At 35.9% G+C, this 18,126-nt stretch overlaps 2 protein-coding genes across 4 annotated transcripts; one reads left to right on the top strand and one right to left on the bottom strand.

Annotated features, from left to right (window-relative positions):
* Positions 1 to 2,385: 2,385 nt before the first annotated feature.
* Positions 2,386 to 5,031, top strand: LOC111365662 (transcription factor DIVARICATA-like). The gene is made up of 2 exons (XM_022986205.1): positions 2,386 to 3,454; positions 4,069 to 5,031. The coding sequence occupies exons 1-2, from the start codon at positions 3,030 to 3,032 to the stop codon at positions 4,538 to 4,540; spliced, it is 897 nt and encodes a 298-aa protein (XP_022841973.1). The 5' UTR covers positions 2,386 to 3,029; the 3' UTR covers positions 4,541 to 5,031.
* A 3,614-nt stretch (positions 5,032 to 8,645) lies between these two features.
* LOC111365645 (sulfoquinovosyl transferase SQD2-like) lies at positions 8,646 to 16,460 on the bottom strand. 3 transcript variants are annotated; one of them, XM_022986198.1, is made up of 12 exons: positions 13,957 to 14,932; positions 13,828 to 13,886; positions 12,059 to 12,125; positions 11,656 to 11,726; positions 11,366 to 11,483; positions 11,163 to 11,236; positions 10,930 to 10,985; positions 10,761 to 10,844; positions 10,455 to 10,542; positions 10,295 to 10,372; positions 10,134 to 10,190; positions 8,646 to 9,330 (listed from the first exon to the last, which is right to left on the bottom strand). In XM_022986198.1, exons 1-12 carry the CDS (start codon positions 13,963 to 13,965, stop codon positions 8,832 to 8,834), a joined length of 1,260 nt encoding a protein of 419 aa, XP_022841966.1. In that variant the 5' UTR covers positions 13,966 to 14,932; the 3' UTR covers positions 8,646 to 8,831. The 3 variants fall into 3 exon arrangements, with proteins under 3 accessions (XP_022841966.1, XP_022841955.1, XP_022841962.1); XM_022986187.1 differs by lacking the exons at positions 13,828 to 13,886; positions 13,957 to 14,932 and adding an exon at positions 15,813 to 16,460; XM_022986194.1 differs by lacking the exons at positions 10,761 to 10,844; positions 13,828 to 13,886; positions 13,957 to 14,932 and adding an exon at positions 15,813 to 16,460.
* Between the last annotated feature and the right edge of the window lie 1,666 nt (positions 16,461 to 18,126).

Below are 18,126 nucleotides of genomic sequence, written 5' to 3'. Positions count from 1 at the left end.
GAGTATTACAAATTTTGAATATTAGATCTTATTGAATGTTGAACAAGTTAGGAATTGTTGTAATTTGTTCAAAATCAATAAAATGAGTGTGGAATGAAAAATGGAATAAAGGCTAAAACAAATAATTATGCGACCGCATAGACCATTTCAACCTGCGGTTGCACAGGGCCTAGAACTAACTATGCGGTCGCATAGTTTTGGCTTATGTGACCACACAGTGTTAAATAACAGCCGTTTATGGTCGTTTTTGTTTGAATTTTGATGACTTTTCACCTTATTTTGGCATCATTTCGTGGAATCTTGATGAGCCCTATAAATAGGTGATTCACTTTCATTACAACACACTTGAAAAACCAATTTTGACAATTACATTTCCATTCCCTCTTTGTGCAAACAATATTTTCCAACAAAGGGTGCATCTATAGAGGTCTCTAGCTTCATGGCGAAGCAGGCTTTAAATGAATTCTTTTATTTATTTTCAGCAGAAAATAAAAAATTCTAAAATTTCCAAAGAGCTGCCCCAATAATTCCCCGACTATCGAAGCAAAGTTGTTTTATTTATTGGGTGAACTGAACATAAACAAAAACATTATTTGATGCTAACAACCAATCAATTGAAACCAAACCTTTTCCCTGCCGACATATATTTCGTACAACAATTCCTATGTTAATATTTGGACTCATTGTACTTTGACTAATCTGCATATTAGGTGGAGGATTCCCCCCCCCCCCCCCTAATCTGCATATTAGGTGGAGATTTTTTTTTCTCATCGATATATCTATAAACCCGCAACTAATCGTCTCCCACTCGACCCTCTTGCACTCATTCTATCTCATTTCGACAATTAATTGATTATCAAAGTACAAATAATCTCCAAATTTTTTTCGAGACAATAATCTTTGTATTCTAAAGGTGTGTTCCAAAGTACAAGTGACGCCTTAATTGATAGGGAGGTGATAGGAATTCTATTAACCACTTGATCGAACAGATGTTCAGGTCAACACCAACTAAAGTTTAATCCAAAATGTTTAGAATTATATAAGTTTTACAATATCTTATATAACCGTTCCTCGGAATAAGAATAAGAAAACAAAAATAAAACAAAACCAGACAATTACGTTATGTACGAGGTTAATTTAAAAACATAATTAGCGTACTAATTACTCCTTTTTAAATCATAATCGGTGTTCTCTTTTTCAATTAGAATTAGGAAAAGGGCCTAGTCTGTACAGATAAGATCAAAAACTTTTGTTAGTTTGGGACCACAATCGCATTACAGCAGCAATGGACTTTCCTTGTAGACCCTGGCTACAGAGAAATGACTAATTCAATATTTATTGTATCTGGACCTTTTCTTTGCAGTACAAAAAATGTTGCATTGGTAATATTGACTTTAATTTTGAAAAAAATTAATTAATTATTAGGGTCAAACTAGATAATTTTTTTTAAAGCAATGGACAAGTTAAGATTGACATTCACGACCACCTAAATTCGTACTAAGCACAAGAAATGCTAGATAGCATTACTATATGAGAATTATTAAACTATTCTTAATTAAGATTATGGTCCAACAGCGTTGAAATAATGAGATCTACCGATTGAACGTCAAATTGATACTCCGATGATTCGTCCGAATCAAAAATCTGATCAAGTTCGATGACTACAGCTAAAACAATAAAACAAAATGGGTAGCATATAAATAATTGAGCGACATTCCTAAAACTTGCAAGGAACAAAAATTTTAATTCATCAAGCTCTCGTTTGAACCTCTTTCTTTAGAACTTATTTTGAAATTTATATTTTCTCTATAAAATAAATTTGTACATAATTATTATTATTTTTTTTAACAATGCGTTCTCTAAAATATCAGTTCTTATAAAATTTACTCTATGAAATTGTTCATAAAGAACATTATAAAAGAATGATGTTATTTGTTTCAATTTTTTTTTTACAAATTGTTTGATAGACGCTAATATAACATGCATTTCGATTCTTGATTTGACTAAATGGTCAAATACATGCCATCCCAGCATATATCAACAAATGTGTGAAAATATATATAATCACTCCACACTAATATCTCATACGACACAAATATTACGTGATAGAATTTCATTGTACTGTTTAAAGAAGTCAATAATGTTGTCCACTCATTTTTTTTTTTTGCCCATTTTTTTTTTTTTTTTTTTTTTTGCACATCTTTTTCTGTCAATGAAGCTGTCAAATTTATCCGGTTTAATTCTCACACGCATACAGATATATATATACATATGCCACTGACAGTTTGTCCTTTTGATATATATATATATATATATGCCACTGACAGTTTGTCCTTTTGCCCTTTTGATTAGGCATAACCCTTCTCTTTCTCTCTGTAATGTTTTCTTGAGCTGCTGTCCCCACAGACATCTTCCAGCCAATCATTTCTCGACACCATTTTTTGTGTTAGAACTCTCTTCTTCTGTTATATCACTCTGTGTTTTCTACGGCCTCAAAGATCATTCTCTTTTAACAAACATAACTGAAATAACATGGATCATTCATTTGTAAACTCAGTAACGGGATTGCCTTTTATCATTTTTCCTTAATCTCTCTGCATATGTGTGTGTATATACACACATCTGTGTATCTATCTCTTTCTCTCTCTAGTCAAGTAAAGCAACTACAAATTTCTGTCTCTGTGTTCAAGAATTTCAAATCCCCCATCATCCCCAAGTTAGATCCATCCACTTTTTGTAACAAATTCTTGAATTTTCTTTGGGTTTCGGAAATTATGTAGTCTTTTCTTGATTCTTCACCTCCTGTCAATTTTTGTTGATTATTAGTAATTTTTTTATACTGTTCAGTACTATACAGTTCTCTCAAGTAGACAAGCCATCAGATTCCATTCCAATGCTTCTTGATCTAATGCTTATTCCTTCATAAGAAACTTACACCTTCTATATATTTCCTCTCCATTTATTCAAGTCTTTTAGCTAGTTGCTACCTAGGTTTTCCAGAAATTTTGACTATTTCATTTCCAGCTACAATGAACAGAGGAATAGGGTTTCAATCTCCTGCGTCATATATGAGTACATCAAATTGGTTGTTCCAGGAAAGTGTGGCGACAAAGTGGACTCCTGAAGAGAACAAAAGGTTTGAGAATGCTCTTGCATTATTCGACAAAAATACTCCAGACAGATGGAACAATGTGGCAGCTATGATCCCGGGAAAGACTGTAAGTGATGTGATCAAACAGTATATGGAATTGGTAGAAGATGTTAATGATATAGAAGCTGGGATAATACCAATACCTGGGTACAACAATAATTCTTTCACATTGGATTGGGTGAATAACCAATGTTATGATGGATACAGATCTCCCTGTGGTTCGGCCGGTAGTCGGCACTCATCCACTCGGTTGTCTGAACACGAAAGGAAAAAGGGTGTACCATGGACGGAAGAAGAGCACAGGTACCCCCTCACCTAAACCTTAAACTGTTAGAGATAGACATTATTTTTTTTTAAAATTTTATCTTCAACTCGTCCCATGTCATATTTTTTAATTAAAGAACTGATACGTTCACGATTTTCATGATTGGACAGCAACCAAAATTGAACTCAGGACCTTTGTTCGCTTGTTCTAATACCATAAAGAACCACCTCAGTCTGATCTATTCCTTTGTAATAGCGTACTATTTGAACTATCACTATAGTTTACCACTGGTTATAGTTTAAAAATCTTCACACTATAGTAACTTAACTTTAGGAGAATTTAAAAGTAAAATGAAGTGCCTTTTACTGTTCATCTTATAGTCAATTCTCCCAGACACTCGAAGATTGTGTTACAAATTTGTAGTTATTCAGTGGACGTGGTAAAGTATGTTGTTATATCTTCTTTGAAACAATTGTTTTTAAATATTTAGCTTGTTTGGAAACATTGAATAGCACTAGACGATGTTAATAAATTTTGTTCATTTTATCGAGTCGAGTTCAGTACTTTTAAAAAAAACATGCATGTCATGGTCCTTCGTATGTTATACTTTTCCTTCTAGTGATGATGTTATCTATTGATGGTAATACCTCAGGCAATTTCTGTTGGGGCTGAAAAAATATGGAAAAGGAGACTGGAGAAATATCTCGCGCAACTTTGTGACGACGAGGACTCCAACTCAGGTTGCTAGTCATGCTCAGAAGTACTTTATCAGGCAGCTTTCTGGAGGGAAGGATAAGAAAAGATCAAGTATACATGATATCACAACTGTCGATCTTACAGAAATGAAATCGCCTTCATCAGACAAAGATAGACCTCAATCACCAGATAAATCTACCTTTGTTATGCATTTTCAACAGAATTCAGTCTGTAATCAGCCAAATCAAGGTGCAAGAACGGCGTTCAACCTACCAAATAGTAGCCTGATCACGACGCATCTTCGAGGTACTCCTTCATTTGCAGTACTAAATCCGCATAACCGTCACATGCAAAGTATTAGTCCTCATGTACTCGAGTTGGGACATCCTGATACAATTTTTCAAATGCAGCCCTCCCCACATAAGTGATTTCACAATGCCGCTAGAAATCAAGTAGAGAGTTATTCGACGTCATGTGAATGTGTTAATGAAGGCTAAAGTTAGCCGATGTTATTCGGAAACTATCACAAGACTCAAACATGTTAGCAAGTGTACTCAGGATGCGTTTGGTATGCAACATGATTGGACAATACAATGAACAAGATTTTAGAAAATTAAGATTGTGTTTTGTAAATAGCACTTTTCAACGAAAGGTTCATTCCGGTGATAAGGAATTGTACTATGGCTAGATGCTGCATTAAGAGGGATACATTGTCAAGGATAGTTTACTTTAAGCACACAAGGTAAATGAAAATTTGGCTAGGAAAAGGTTCTTTGGAAATGAGTTTAGAGGACAGAAAAGGTGTATAAAAAGCTTCAAGAAATGTCTTACATATCATTTTCAGTATATCTATTGCAAATAATAGAAGTACAAGTTGTCTACCTAGAAAGTTTATTGTACTTCCTACCTATCTTCAAGATCTCAGTGTGTTATTAGTCTTTTGGTACTAAATCATTTGTGCTAGTCTTCCACTGTTTTGTGTTAAATGAGTGGTGATGAGATGTGAAACCACGTCATACTACATTAGGTCACATTTGGTATGAATTTTGCTTTTGCTTATTGTAGAAGAATTTTTAGATGAAACTACCTTAATTTTTGTTTTAAAATTAATTTTTAAAAGCACTTCTTATTTCAAAAGTACTTATAGAGGAAGCCACATTATATCAGTTTCCTTTAAAAGTTTTTCTAATCGGCAAAAGTACTTTCATAAAATTAACCAAACGAGTCCAAAGGCTACTTTTGATTCTCAAAAGCTGATTTTGACTTTTCAAAAGCCATGCCAAACGGGCCCTGAACTATCTCATTTGGGAGTTATTTATTTAATTAGATTTAGTTTTCATGATGAAGGATTTGACTACAAACATACAGAAATTTTTGTGTTCTTGGATGGGGAATTGTGAATACAAGTAAAGATAAATTTGCTGGGACGAATTGGCCTATTGCCAGATGCTTAATACGAACTTACTGAGTCACTATGCACAAACTGAGGCAACATTGTACAGACACGCTACTTTTCCCATGTTTCCAATTTAGCAAGAAAATGATTTTTCACTTCCATAATACTAACTCATCTGACTATTTGAGCAACATATTTGTCAGTGTCCACTTTCCATTTTAGATCTGTTAGAATATTCGAACCAACGCTATGTTAGTGCTGGTCAATCTCTTTCTTTTCTACTGAAATCGTGTCACTCTTAAATTTTGTAAATTGTAGAACTTGCCACTGTTGCATAAAATGTACTCTGTTAAATATTCGTACCACTTTCTCTTGTTTGTTTGCAAACTGGTGGTATATGTAACTTTTACTGTTGCTAGGATAGTCATGAAAAGCTTGATTGTCCACCTACATTATTTTTACTCAATATTTTTGGTCCCACCCACTAGCTAAAGAACTTAAATTTAAGGCAATAAGAAACTTTTTGGTAAATGACAAACTAACCCCCCCCCTCCCCCCAACTGTTTCTTTTCAAAGAATCACTTTTTTTCAAGTTGCATATTGGATCGATTTACTACTTTATTTTGGTGTGAGACACAACACTCCACTCCTTAAGTTATATTTAAACCACACACCTAATATCACCACCTAAAACTTTTGGTTTGTATTCTTTATTCCTTTCTTGCTAGATTCTGATACCTTGCTTCAGAATGATCTTAAATTTGATGCACAATTTACTATATCCTTGTAGGATAAAGTAAAAGTTCTTTGTTCTTTATAGATATGAATCAATTTTCATTATTCCATGTGATTTATGGTTCTATATATTAAAAGATTTAAAATAACAAGATTTTTAATGACGATAATGGACTGTTAATTTTGGTCTATCCTTCCCTCTTTTAACGTGTTTTAAAAAAATATATTCGTCAATCCATGTTTAGAAATGTTGTGTCTTTGCACAGGTACGTGCATGCACACATTTATGAACGACTGTTGTAAATATTGATTGAACTTACAACTAAATACCAAATGCAATGCATTGTTCATGTAGGAACAAGGTTCAAGTCTATCGGTCTGTTAGGATACCCAGCTGCATACATCACTGCCCTTTCACTTGATGTCTATCGTAATGATAAAGGGCTACAGCCAAAGATCAGTTGGAGGTGTATAAAGGTTGTTAATAAATTAAAGGGAAAATTGCAGTCGAGGTACCAAACCTTTCGTTTATTAGCAGATTTTGTCCAAACCTTTAGTTTGTGCCACCGGAGGTACCAAACCTTTCAAAAATCCGGCACCCGAAGTCTAAATGGATGGAAACCGTCCATTTGACCTTTAGTTGACCAATAAAATTAAACATTGACCAATTTTTGACCAATTGAAAAGAATAAAAAGGTAAAAGTTACTTAACCCTATAATAAAACAATTAAAATAAATAACTAAAACATAAAAAAAATAATAAAATAAATTACTATTCATCTTCTTCTTCTTCACCCACCCTACCCCCACCCGCACGCCACCCGCACGCCACCCCATCCAAAACCAAAAATAGAAATTAAACAGCCGCCTTCTTCTTCAACCTCCCCACCCACCCCACTGGCTCCTGCCTAGTTAGCAATTCAAGAATCACAACCCCAAATGCGTAAACGTCGGATTTCTAGTGATTGTCTTTTACTCTAAAAATCCTCCTGAGCCTCCTCAACTTGAAAAAGAACCCCATTTCATCTCTCCACCTGTTTGACTCGACGACTCACCACCCGAGTTACACCCACACTGACGCCGTTTTGTACCACATCCTCCATCGCCTCTCCCTTTCGATCGATTCGAAACTCCTCCCTCACGTGACACGGATAGTTGATTTGATCCGAACGCAGAAATGTCCCTGCTTGGAAGACACGGTCCTGGTTGTTATGAAAGCTTACTCGAAAAATTCAATGGTAGACAAAGCAATGGAACTCTTCCAGAAAATGAGGGAAATTTTCGGGTGTGAACCCGGGGTGAGGTCTTATAATACTCTGCTGAATGCATTTGTGGTTTCGAATCAATTGAGTAAAGCCGAGTTGTTCTTTAGGAATTTTGAGACAATGGGTGTTGCACCAAATTTAGAAACTTCAGGGGCGCGTCAAAGAAAAAGACAATCACCATTGTTGAGGGGAAGGGGACTCCGGCAGCTGGTGCTACAATGGTCGGAGAGAGAAATGAATTGAGGAGTCAAGTTGGCCGAAGATTTTGGTGGCAACCGCCCATGGAATCGAGGTTGGGTGTGGTGCCGTGGGGTGGGGTGGGGTGAAGATGAAGATGAACAGTATTCCCTTTCTTTTCTTTGATTTTTATTTATTTTGTTTTTAGTTTTCTATTGTTATTATTAATTATTTTAATTAAGAAAAAATGCAAAGTACCACTTTGCCCTTTTTAATTTGGTCCAAATTGGTTAAATTTTGACTTTTCTAGTCAACTAACAGTTAAACGGAAGTTTTCATCCATTTGAACCCCCGGTGCATATTTTTTAAAGGTTTGGTACCTCCAGTGACACAAACTAAAGGTTTGGACAAAATCTGCTAATAAACGAAAGGTTAGATACCTCGAATGCAATTTTCCCTAAATTAAATGCCCGTCCTATTTGTCGTTTGAATATCAACCTATAACAAAGCCATAGGAACGTAAATGACAAACATGACTCCAAATGTAGTTTCAAAGTTGAAATCCTAACAGCTCCTCCATCTATGCCCTACTGGTTCGTGCAGCACCGTCTAAGGAAAAAATCACAGGTTCCACAAGTCGATCTACCTTTCTTTATCTGAAGTTTTTCGAGTATTTGAGTCAATCGGATGCCTGGACCACCAAGATTATTGTTATTGATTAGCAATGAGGCATAAAATTCAGCTTAGCATTATAGCATGTACATAACTAATGAGAACATGGAATTAAGGTTCTCTCAAGTTCTGAAAGTTCACCATGAAATTTATAGTAAGCAATAGAGAATTCACCTAAGCGCATGTATGTACAGTTTTGAATTATAAATGAAGAATGAGACCTCTTTATTAAGAAACCTTATATGCATAAGTTGCTTTCACTAAGTACCAAGGGCAGAACGATTCATGTAAAGTAGAAACAAACCATGCCAATATTCTTTCTTTTTTTCCTTAAAATTGCTCTGAAATTACATCTAAATCAATCCAATGAATCAATAAGACCATGGTAGACCAATCTTTAAGGTCACTATGTTACAATCCAGCATGTCTGATTTTGGATAAAATGTTCACAATCGAGCAAATAGAATGCATAACTTATAATTCAATTGCAGGGGCCTGGGGCTGGAACATCCGCTTAAACAACCACTGGAGTGGCCGCAAAAACTGGGCTCTCTTCTTCCGCCAGAACCAAATTGCAGCATTATATTGTTCGTTACGTATCTTCCGAGTGGCAGCCCTCCAATCATACTTCTCCATTTCAACACGTGCTGCTTTGCCAATAGTTTCTCGAAGCTCTTGATCGTGTAAAAGGGGTTTCAGTTTGTTCAAGCAGTCGTCAAGATCTCCAGGATTGAACAAATAACCAGTTTTACCCTGCTGTTCTTCAGGAATAATATCCGGTATTCCTCCAGCACGAGCAGCCACCACGGGAAGTCCTGATGACATGGCTTCCAATACGACAAGCCCGAGGGTCTCGGATTCGGAAGGCATAACAAAAACATCTCCACTAGCATATGCCTGCGAGAGCTCTTCTCCTTGTAACATTCCTGTGAATAGTGCAGGCATGCCAGAGAACATTCTCTCCAGTTCCTCTCTAACAGAAAGAAACAACATGAAGTTAAATACATTTGTGGGTCATCTTTAGTCTGAACAAATACTAGGACATCCGTTACTCTTTTATGCTTCTCCTATTCTCAAGCATAAAAAAACACTCATGCCCTGTGGATTCATAATCTTGTTACTAATCTCAAAATCACGAGGCCCTTGGTGGCCCCTTTAGTGCATGTTAGGTGAACAGTACCGGACAAGATTCAACAATTTAACGAACACAGTTTTAGCTTCTTGCTCATCTTTACTACTGTTAGTACTATCCAATGATCCCTACAAAACAAACCATCAGTGTCCACCTTTTCCCCGATCCCTAGAGGTCCCACAATGAACTTCCCTTACCAACAACTAAGTTTGACCAATTTATAAATCATCAAACGAAAGCTAAATCAATCATCAAAGCTAACAACCATATATGGAGTTGTAATCACAGATGTTAATCAAATTAATTACTCACTTGTGCCATTTAGCCTCTACTTGGAAAATATATAAATTGTTTATAAAGAGGGTTAAGTCATGGGTCCCACTAAATGTGTGAACGAGATAATGAGTAGTAGTTATGAATGGGTTGTTGAAATTAATGTTTGACTTCGATTGAATATATAAACCACGTATAAATTTGTATCCAAACGGAGGCTTATTAATGAATTCTTTAGCCAGATGTCCTCAAGTCTACCAATTCTGGGGTGGCTTTCTATATACTGTCAACTTAAGGAATTTTCACATGGAAAATATAATTCAGAGGCAGTGATTTTGGAACAAAAGCAGCTAAGAGGTATTGCTTCTCACCTGTACGGACCATCCCCGATAAAAGCAATTCGTGCTTCCGGAAGCCTATCCATGACACTGTTCCAAATATCCATCACAGAGGTCAGTGGTAAATTTTACTATTATACTCAAGAGGGGACTTCCATGAACAAAGGTTCTGCACAGAATTAGAAATCAAATACCTTTTCAGGAATTCCAAACTCTTCTCAACTCCAAGCCGTCCTACATGGACTATCAATGGTCTCTCGGGTTCTCCATTGCTAACTCAGAAAAAAATTGTCAAGAAAAGTTGAAGTCAACTCCCAAAGTTGTGGAAATAGCACAGCAGAAGAGGTTCCTTACCTTAATCTTACTCGCATTTCATGGGATCGAAAACGGGGATGGAAGCTTTCAGAATCAACGCCTTTATTCCAGAGACGAATCCTGTTAGCTAAAAATATGAAAAGGAGATAAAAAATCATTTTCAACACCGCTCCATAGACATGCAAAATGCTATGACACACACTATATTCGAAATATGTAAAATAAAGTGAAATTCATTTGCATCTTTGGAAAAATTGATATCTTTGCATAAGAGAACATGGGGCCATATTAAATTGGTTCTAGGAACTAATCAATTGGGTTCGGTATTTAAGTTTCAATCTTCACCCGCTGTCACCCTAGCAGCTTCCAGATCCTTCCCAATTGCGGCAGAAGGCACTAGTGTAAGATCAGCAGCTCGATGAAGAAATTCTGGAGAAACATCATCAACATTCATGATGTTCCATTAAATCAAAATTTAAAACAAAATTATGGGATGAAAGAAAATCTCACATACTTATAACCATCCACATTGGTTGGACCAGCCAACTGAATGTGTATCTCGGTATGTATCTGCGTAATATGAATTGAGGAATCAGCTCAGATCTCATACTCATACATTTTACATAAGAGTAGAACCAAAATGAGCCAAGAGTACTCTCTTATCCCACTTTTTATGATAAAGTAACTGAATGTCAACTAAAGATAAAAGAAAATTAATTACTGATGAAATCAAAGAATTTGACTTACACGGGAACATGGGTGTGATATGACATCACTATTGGCACACACAGTAATTTTGCAATAATCAGTGCACCAAAGACCTGGAATACAAATAGAATATTAAGCACAGCAACATGGGGCTGGTTTTCCTTTCAGAAGATTTTTATGAAGAAATATGTACCATATTTGGCTAAGAGAGAAGTGACCAAAGAAGGTGATTAAAAACATACCATAATACCAGGAGAAGATGCATGTATAATGTCGGGCTTGAATTCAGCAACTGCTGAGATTATTCTTGGGCTGAGGGCCAGAGACAAGGGTACCTTTTGGTACCAGGGACATGGGAAGCTGCAAAGAGGTAAGATTATCAAAACAAGGTAGTGTACATGGACAATTAGACGAGAAATACAGGTTAATGCACTTGAGACCGCATGATTTGGACATCCATTCGTTTGGTTAATAATGAAAAACTTGTGATGTAATGTCATTACTCATCAGACAAGAAACCGCATGAACTAACCTTCGTGAGCCGATCAATTTTGCACCATAAAATTCTTCCGGAACTCCTTCATGTGTTGTCACAACCATCACCTGCATCCAACATCCAAACGTTACAACAGAAATTAACTGTGCAAAAAAAACCTGCAGAAAGTGCAGAAATGCACACTACAATTTAGCTACTATGTATATTATTTCACGTTAACATTCTCGTTATTTCAAGAAAAGGCATTCTCAAAATAATTCTTACGAACTAATTAATTAATAATGAAAAGATAGTTTCATATTCTCAATAGCGACTGCTAATAACTTATAAAAACATTAATTTCAGTTTTGGACAGTTACAAATATAAGGATAATTATATCTCTAGTTAATAGCAAGCAGTATCAATGAAAAAAAAAAGAAAAAAAAGAAAAAAGAGTACCTCATCCCCCATTTCACGCAGATATCTAATGAAATTCTGGAACCTGTTCTTATATCCGGAGACATAGCTGCATACATTTTGAAAAGAACATATAATCAATATAAAATACTTCTATCTAACCAGAGAAAACAATGAATGAAATCAGAGACAGTGAAAAGACATCTAGACAAAATATTCCAAGGAAGCAAACATGAAAAACATAGAAAGCACACATCTGAAGATAACTGATTAAGACCTGCAAGTCGAGTCATTATATAACAAGTTGAGTCATTATATAAAATAAAGATGATAGATGAGAGTTGCACAAATAGATTACTAGAATGACAAACAAAGCAAAGACACGAATTTAAAAAAAAATAAAAAATAAAAAAAATAAAAATAAAAATTATGGGTTTAGCAAGTTGTTTACTTGACCCTACAAGTGTTACAGCCTGCAAACGGATTAAACGAACGCATGCCGTATGTTTGTGTACCATAAAAATGAGCTATTACCAAGCTTGACAGTTGAACGTAGGTAAAAATCATGTAAATAACTTATTTTTAATTTACAGCATGCAGTAGGTACAAAGCAAAAGCAGAAACCCAATACATAATCAAGTCCCAAGCATCCAACTTGAAGAAAACTATAAAATTCTGATAGGAACCACCAGAGGATATATGAATAATTGTAGAAATGTATTGATGGTAAGATGAATTACAGAAATAAAGGAAATACAATCAGTCTTCCAAGAGGGCTGTACTCTCCGCAATATGGTTTTCACTCACTAATTTGCCTGCTATTCTCCTCCAACTCTTCCCTATTTATAAACTACTTGTAACTGATTTTTCCGCTCTAACAGACTAGTTTCCCACCCACTTGCAAGTTATTCTTCTTCTAGGTCCTTTTAGAATGCATGATGTTGATTGGAGCCTATCAATATCCTCGATTTCCAAATCCACCTTGTCCTCAAGGTGGGAGTCAAGAAAGTGTTTGTGGTGCCAACTGACTGCTCTTCCATGAGTCCAGTGGGGAAGGTTTTTGTCCATTTTGAAACTCATTTATTTGGAGGTGTAGTTAGCATGGTGTATTTAGGTCCACTTGGGTTTTGGACTGCTAAACTCACTTGATTTTTGTCTTCAGTTAGTTGGGTCATCTTCATGATAGAGCACAACCCACTAGGCAATAATAGATAGACTTCAACCTAGGTGTCTAATTTTAGCCCATTAACAAATGTACTCCTCAACATGTCTTCTAACTTATTGTATTTGGATGGAGTGCATTCTAATCAACCTCATGCATTCTAGAAGGACCTAGAAGAAGAATAACTTGCAAGTGGGTGGGAAACTAGTCTGTTAGAGAGTAAAAATGGGAGGAAAAATTAGTTACAAGTAGTTTATAAATGGGGAAGAGTTGGAGAAGAATAGCAGGCAAATTAGTGAGTGAAAACCGGAGAGTGCAGCCTTCTCGAAAGGTTGATTGTATTTCCTTTATTTTAGTAAATTCATCTTACTATCGATACATTTCTATAATTTATACAATTATTCATCTATCCTCTATTGGTTCCTATCAAAGTGGTATCATAGCAATTGAGACCTGGGAAAATGATTCTCAACGATTCAATAGAGTCCTTAGAAGGGAGAACTGACAACCTACAATTCGAGTTAGGTGCAATGAAAATTGAATTTCAGAGAGTAATGTCTAGAATGATGGAAAGGCTCGATTTGATGACAAGAAAAATGGATGGGCAGGAAACGAGAGAGGAAGGAAAAAGAGATGGTAGAGAACTCACTTGAGCTGATGATTACTGAAGCTCCTTTGCCGGTGAATCTGACTGGAAACACTAGGAAACTGGAAATCTCACTCAAAACAAACAAAGTAGGAGAAATTGTAGTTGGTTGAAAACCAATTGAAATCTTACCATCACCATTGCCGAAGGAGAAGATCAGAGATGGAGCTGAATCTGGAGAAGAGGAACGAATGGAAATTATTGGATTGGATGGATTTGGACTTTAGCAGGGAAGTCGGCCAATAGGTAGAAGACCAAAATGAATATTTAAAACAGGCCCAGTTAAGTTTTGGCTAACAAGAATCAAAACTAACTCTAGCAGCCCACCTATTATCTACATCCCACGTATTTTCCCTAGTTAGAACCCATCCAACAGCGTAGCTTCATTCGCGGGACATTCCAAAACCCGCGACTCAAACCCAGTCACCACCACACTACAATCTGCTATCATGACGAAGGTGACATCGTCGTTTAAGAGGCTGATGGGTGCCGAGCTTCATCTAAAGAGGGAGAAAGGGCTCGTCAAGATAGCAAATCTCATTGGAAATTTGTCGGCTATCTGCACCCCATCTGAATGCAATAAGTTAGAAGACATGTTAGGGAGTACATTTGTTAATGGGCTAAAATTAGACACCTGGGCTGAAGTTTGTCTATTATGACCCAGTGGGTTGGACTCTATCAAGAAGATGACCCAATCAATTGAAGATAAAAATCAAACGGGTTTAACAGCTCAAGATCCAAATGGACCCAAATACACCATGCTAACTACACCTCCAAATATGTGGGCTTCAAAAGGGACAAAAATCTTCCCTACCGAAATCATGGAAGAGCGGTCAATTGGCACCACAAGCACTTTCTTGACTCCCCCCTTCAGGACAAGATGGATTTGGAAATTGGTGGTATTGATAGGCTCCAATCAACCTCGTGCATTCTAGAAGGACCTAATCGAGGAATAACTTGCAAGTGGATGGGAAACTAATATGTTAGAGCGTACAAATGGGAGGAAAAATCAATTACAAGTAGTTTATAAATAGGGAAGAGTTGGAGGAGAATAGTAGGCAAATTAGTAGTGAAAAACCATATTGTGGAGAATACAGACCTCTCGAAAGGCTAATTGTATTTCTTTTATTTCTGTAATTCATCTTACCACCAATATATTTCTATAATTTCTACAATAATTCATCTATCCTCTAATGGTTCCTATCAAATTCTTACTAAGGAGTTAAATGAAAAAGATTCCCATGTTAGATATCAAACATGTGAAATATCATAGAAAATTAAAAATTATTTTCTAAATTATGTTTAATAGTAGCTTGATATCTACATAAAACATTATTGTCAAACTGTGGAGAAGCCAGCTAGCTATCGTAAAGAATAATGCTATCTCGTACCCATGCTGCCAGAACACGCATTATGTGATAGGTTTAATTAAATGTGAACTGGTGTAGTGTTGTAACACCAGAGATACTAAATAACATTACGAGAAAAATCTTTAAACTTAAGCTGATATGTATTATGAGCTAATATCAAGAAATTATTGTCCAAAATAACTTCTAATCAATTTCAAGACGGAAACAGCAGGCAGAAAGCATAAGTACAATTATATACTAATGAAAATTAATTAAAAGAATCGTGTTCATAGTGCAATTTGCACCAAAATCCTCCAATTGATACTCATATTCCCTCTCTCATTACGTGAAAATCAAATCAAAGACAATTAACTTCATATTTTAACTCGCAACAAGGTGCACTCATATAAAAAGAAATAAGCCAGCACTACCAAGAAAAAAAACTAAAAAAGATCAGACAATCGGTAAGAACACTATAAATGACCTTAAGCATGAAGCAGTTGCTTGATTAAGGGACTAGACAGTATAGTAAACAACATTTGAGCTTCTTTTCCTCCAATAATCCTGCTAACGAAACATGCCATAAATGTACAATTGAAAGCAGTAATAGATAGTCAAATCCAAGAATTAAAGACTCACGCGAAGGGAGAAGGCTCAACAAAGAGAGCAATCCTTCTAGGTCTAGAATTCATCTCAGATTCAAGGAAAGGAGGAGGGTTTACTTCTTCTTCCTCCTCTCTGCACTCTGTAATAGTCATGTTGTCTCTACTGGCAGCTACAATAAAGGGGCTTTCTCTAGATTTCAAGATTCTCAAACTTGTACTATTTTTGGGCAGATTACACTTAGGAAATTGAGTTCTTGAACAAATTACACATATGAGTTTCGTTGCTCTTGATGTACAAAAGCAAGAAAATTTACAACCAAAGGAGGAAGAAGAGGAACGAGATGAAGCAGATGTAGAAACTATAGCAGGAGAGACTGCATGATTTATAGAGAGAGAAGTGGACATCATGATGTAAAATATATGGTGTGGTGACTAGGAAGAAAGAACTTATTTGAGGGTCTTGAAAATTGATTATTGCAAGGGCCATGTAGAGTTGGAAGAGAGAGAGGGGGGGAATCTGAGGGGCCATTAGACTCTCCAATGGATATTCTTTTTATAGTCTTAACAGAGAGTGAGATTTGGGAATAATATGAAGATGTTCAGGGTATATGCTGCCTCCATTTTGAGGAGAAGAGCTCCATTATTTTACATGGCATTCAATCCTGTGGGCTCAGTCATTTTGATAATACAAAAATATTTTTTCGTATCTGCATTCACAACCACGGCTTTGAGGAAATTCATGTTTGTTTCTCTAATCCTTTTGTTTAGCCCATGTTTGCTTTTGATAATAGATCCTGCTTGAGAGGAATGTTTTACCCTGAAAAAATGATTTTTTGAACATTATTTCATTATTTCAGTCGTAATTTTTGACTTTTTCTCTCACAAGTGAACCCCACTTTTCTCCTAACGGTCAAAAAATCAATTCTCAAAATCCCTCCCAAATGGGCCCAAAATCAAAATTTAAGTAAATCTTTAATGAATAGTATAGTTGAAAAGTTATTAAAAGTTATAAATCCAATGAAATTTGTAATTAAAAATAAGTATGAAAAAATAAATTTTAAAAAATGGAGGTCAAATATGATTTTACTGAGAGTAAGCTCCGAGACTACAGGCAATTTCAAGTTGAGTCTCATTAAATTCTGTTATAATAGTGAACCCAAAATCGACACCAAGTACAGATTATAGACACAAGATCATAGCATCAAGATCTCATAGATTTTGGGCTCAGATCCACCTTGTACCCATCTGTACAAAGGATTAACTCACAAACTACAGCCCCTAAAACCCGACGCAGAAATGGTTGCTTCAATGGTCCGAAAGACTCTCCAAGAAGCCAACAGAAAACTCTTCACAACTCAAAACCGAAGAATCACCAAGATTCTACGCACACGGAACCATCAGAAAACCAAGGGTTTATTGATTAAATGGAGAGTTTCACCAAGAAAGAGAAGAGGCAGAGACACAAAGTCTCGAAGAGAAGAAACCCAAAAGATTCTACAGAAGACTCACGAAGAGGTGCAAGAATGTGACTAAAAATTAGGGCAAAAAAATCTCAAACCTTATATTTATATTAATAAGTCATCACCGTAGATGTTAGGTTTAGGAGATCAAACGGACTAGAGCAACACACTTGTATCAAAGGATTTTGGGCCGGGTCAAGAGTCCATCACAATGCGTTATTAGGCAAGGGTTTGGTAGTATCTGTTGGGTCATTTATTTTTATCATCATAGCCCAAATGGGCTGGTCCACCAAAAAATAATTTGGCATCACAGCCCAATAAATCTCCCCCTTGATGTCAATGATCAAAAAACACAAAACAAAGAAAATATAACAATAGACTTCTCAAGCAATTGATATAATTCATTTCAGATCATTAGCACCAAGCCATATACACCTGCACCAACACAAAAAATTTACCCAATATCAATTCTTAAAAGTTGCAAACATGACTTAAACTTATTTAGAGGAAGTACCTTAGTACCCATATCAGTGGGATTAAACTGAGTAGGGGTTTTCTCAAGCAAAATAGATTCCTTTTGTACAATATCTCTTATAAAATGCATTCTTACATCTATACGTTTAGTTCTTTCATGAAAAATTGAATTTTTACATAAATGTATGGCGCTTTGACTGTCCGAATATGGAACAACAGGATCAACAGATTCATTTACCTCATTCAGGAAACCTTTCAGCCATAAGACCTCTTTAATGGCCTCAGTTGCAGCCACATATTTAGCCTTTGTAGTTGATAAGGCTACAATAAATTGCAATTGGGACTTCCAACTAATACAAGTATCACTTAAAGTAAACATATATGCTGTAGTTGACTTCCTGTTATCTCTATCAC

The sequence above is a fragment of the Olea europaea genome, chromosome 2 (genome assembly GCF_002742605.1).
Source record: "Olea europaea var. sylvestris chromosome 2, O_europaea_v1, whole genome shotgun sequence".
Taxonomy (NCBI): Eukaryota; Viridiplantae; Streptophyta; class Magnoliopsida; order Lamiales; family Oleaceae; genus Olea; species Olea europaea.
Note: the sequence above shows the minus strand (reverse complement) of the source record. Positions and strands in the feature narration are given on the sequence as shown.

Coding starts and splice junctions, on each gene's coding strand:
- LOC111365662 (XM_022986205.1), top strand. CDS start 3,030: ATGAACAGAGGAATAGGGTTTCAATCTCCTGCGTCATATATGAGTACA. Junction 3,455..4,068: donor TGGACGGAAGAAGAGCACAG/GTACCCCCTCAC, acceptor GTAATACCTCAG/GCAATTTCTGTTGGGGCTGA.
- LOC111365645 (XM_022986187.1), bottom strand. CDS start 16,186: ATGATGTCCACTTCTCTCTCTATAAATCATGCAGTCTCTCCTGCTATA. Junction 10,543..10,760: donor AGCTGCTAGGGTGACAGCGG/GTGAAGATTGAA, acceptor TCATATTTTTAG/CTAACAGGATTCGTCTCTGG. Junction 10,191..10,294: donor AGTTTGGAATTCCTGAAAAG/GTATTTGATTTC, acceptor TATTTGGAACAG/TGTCATGGATAGGCTTCCGG.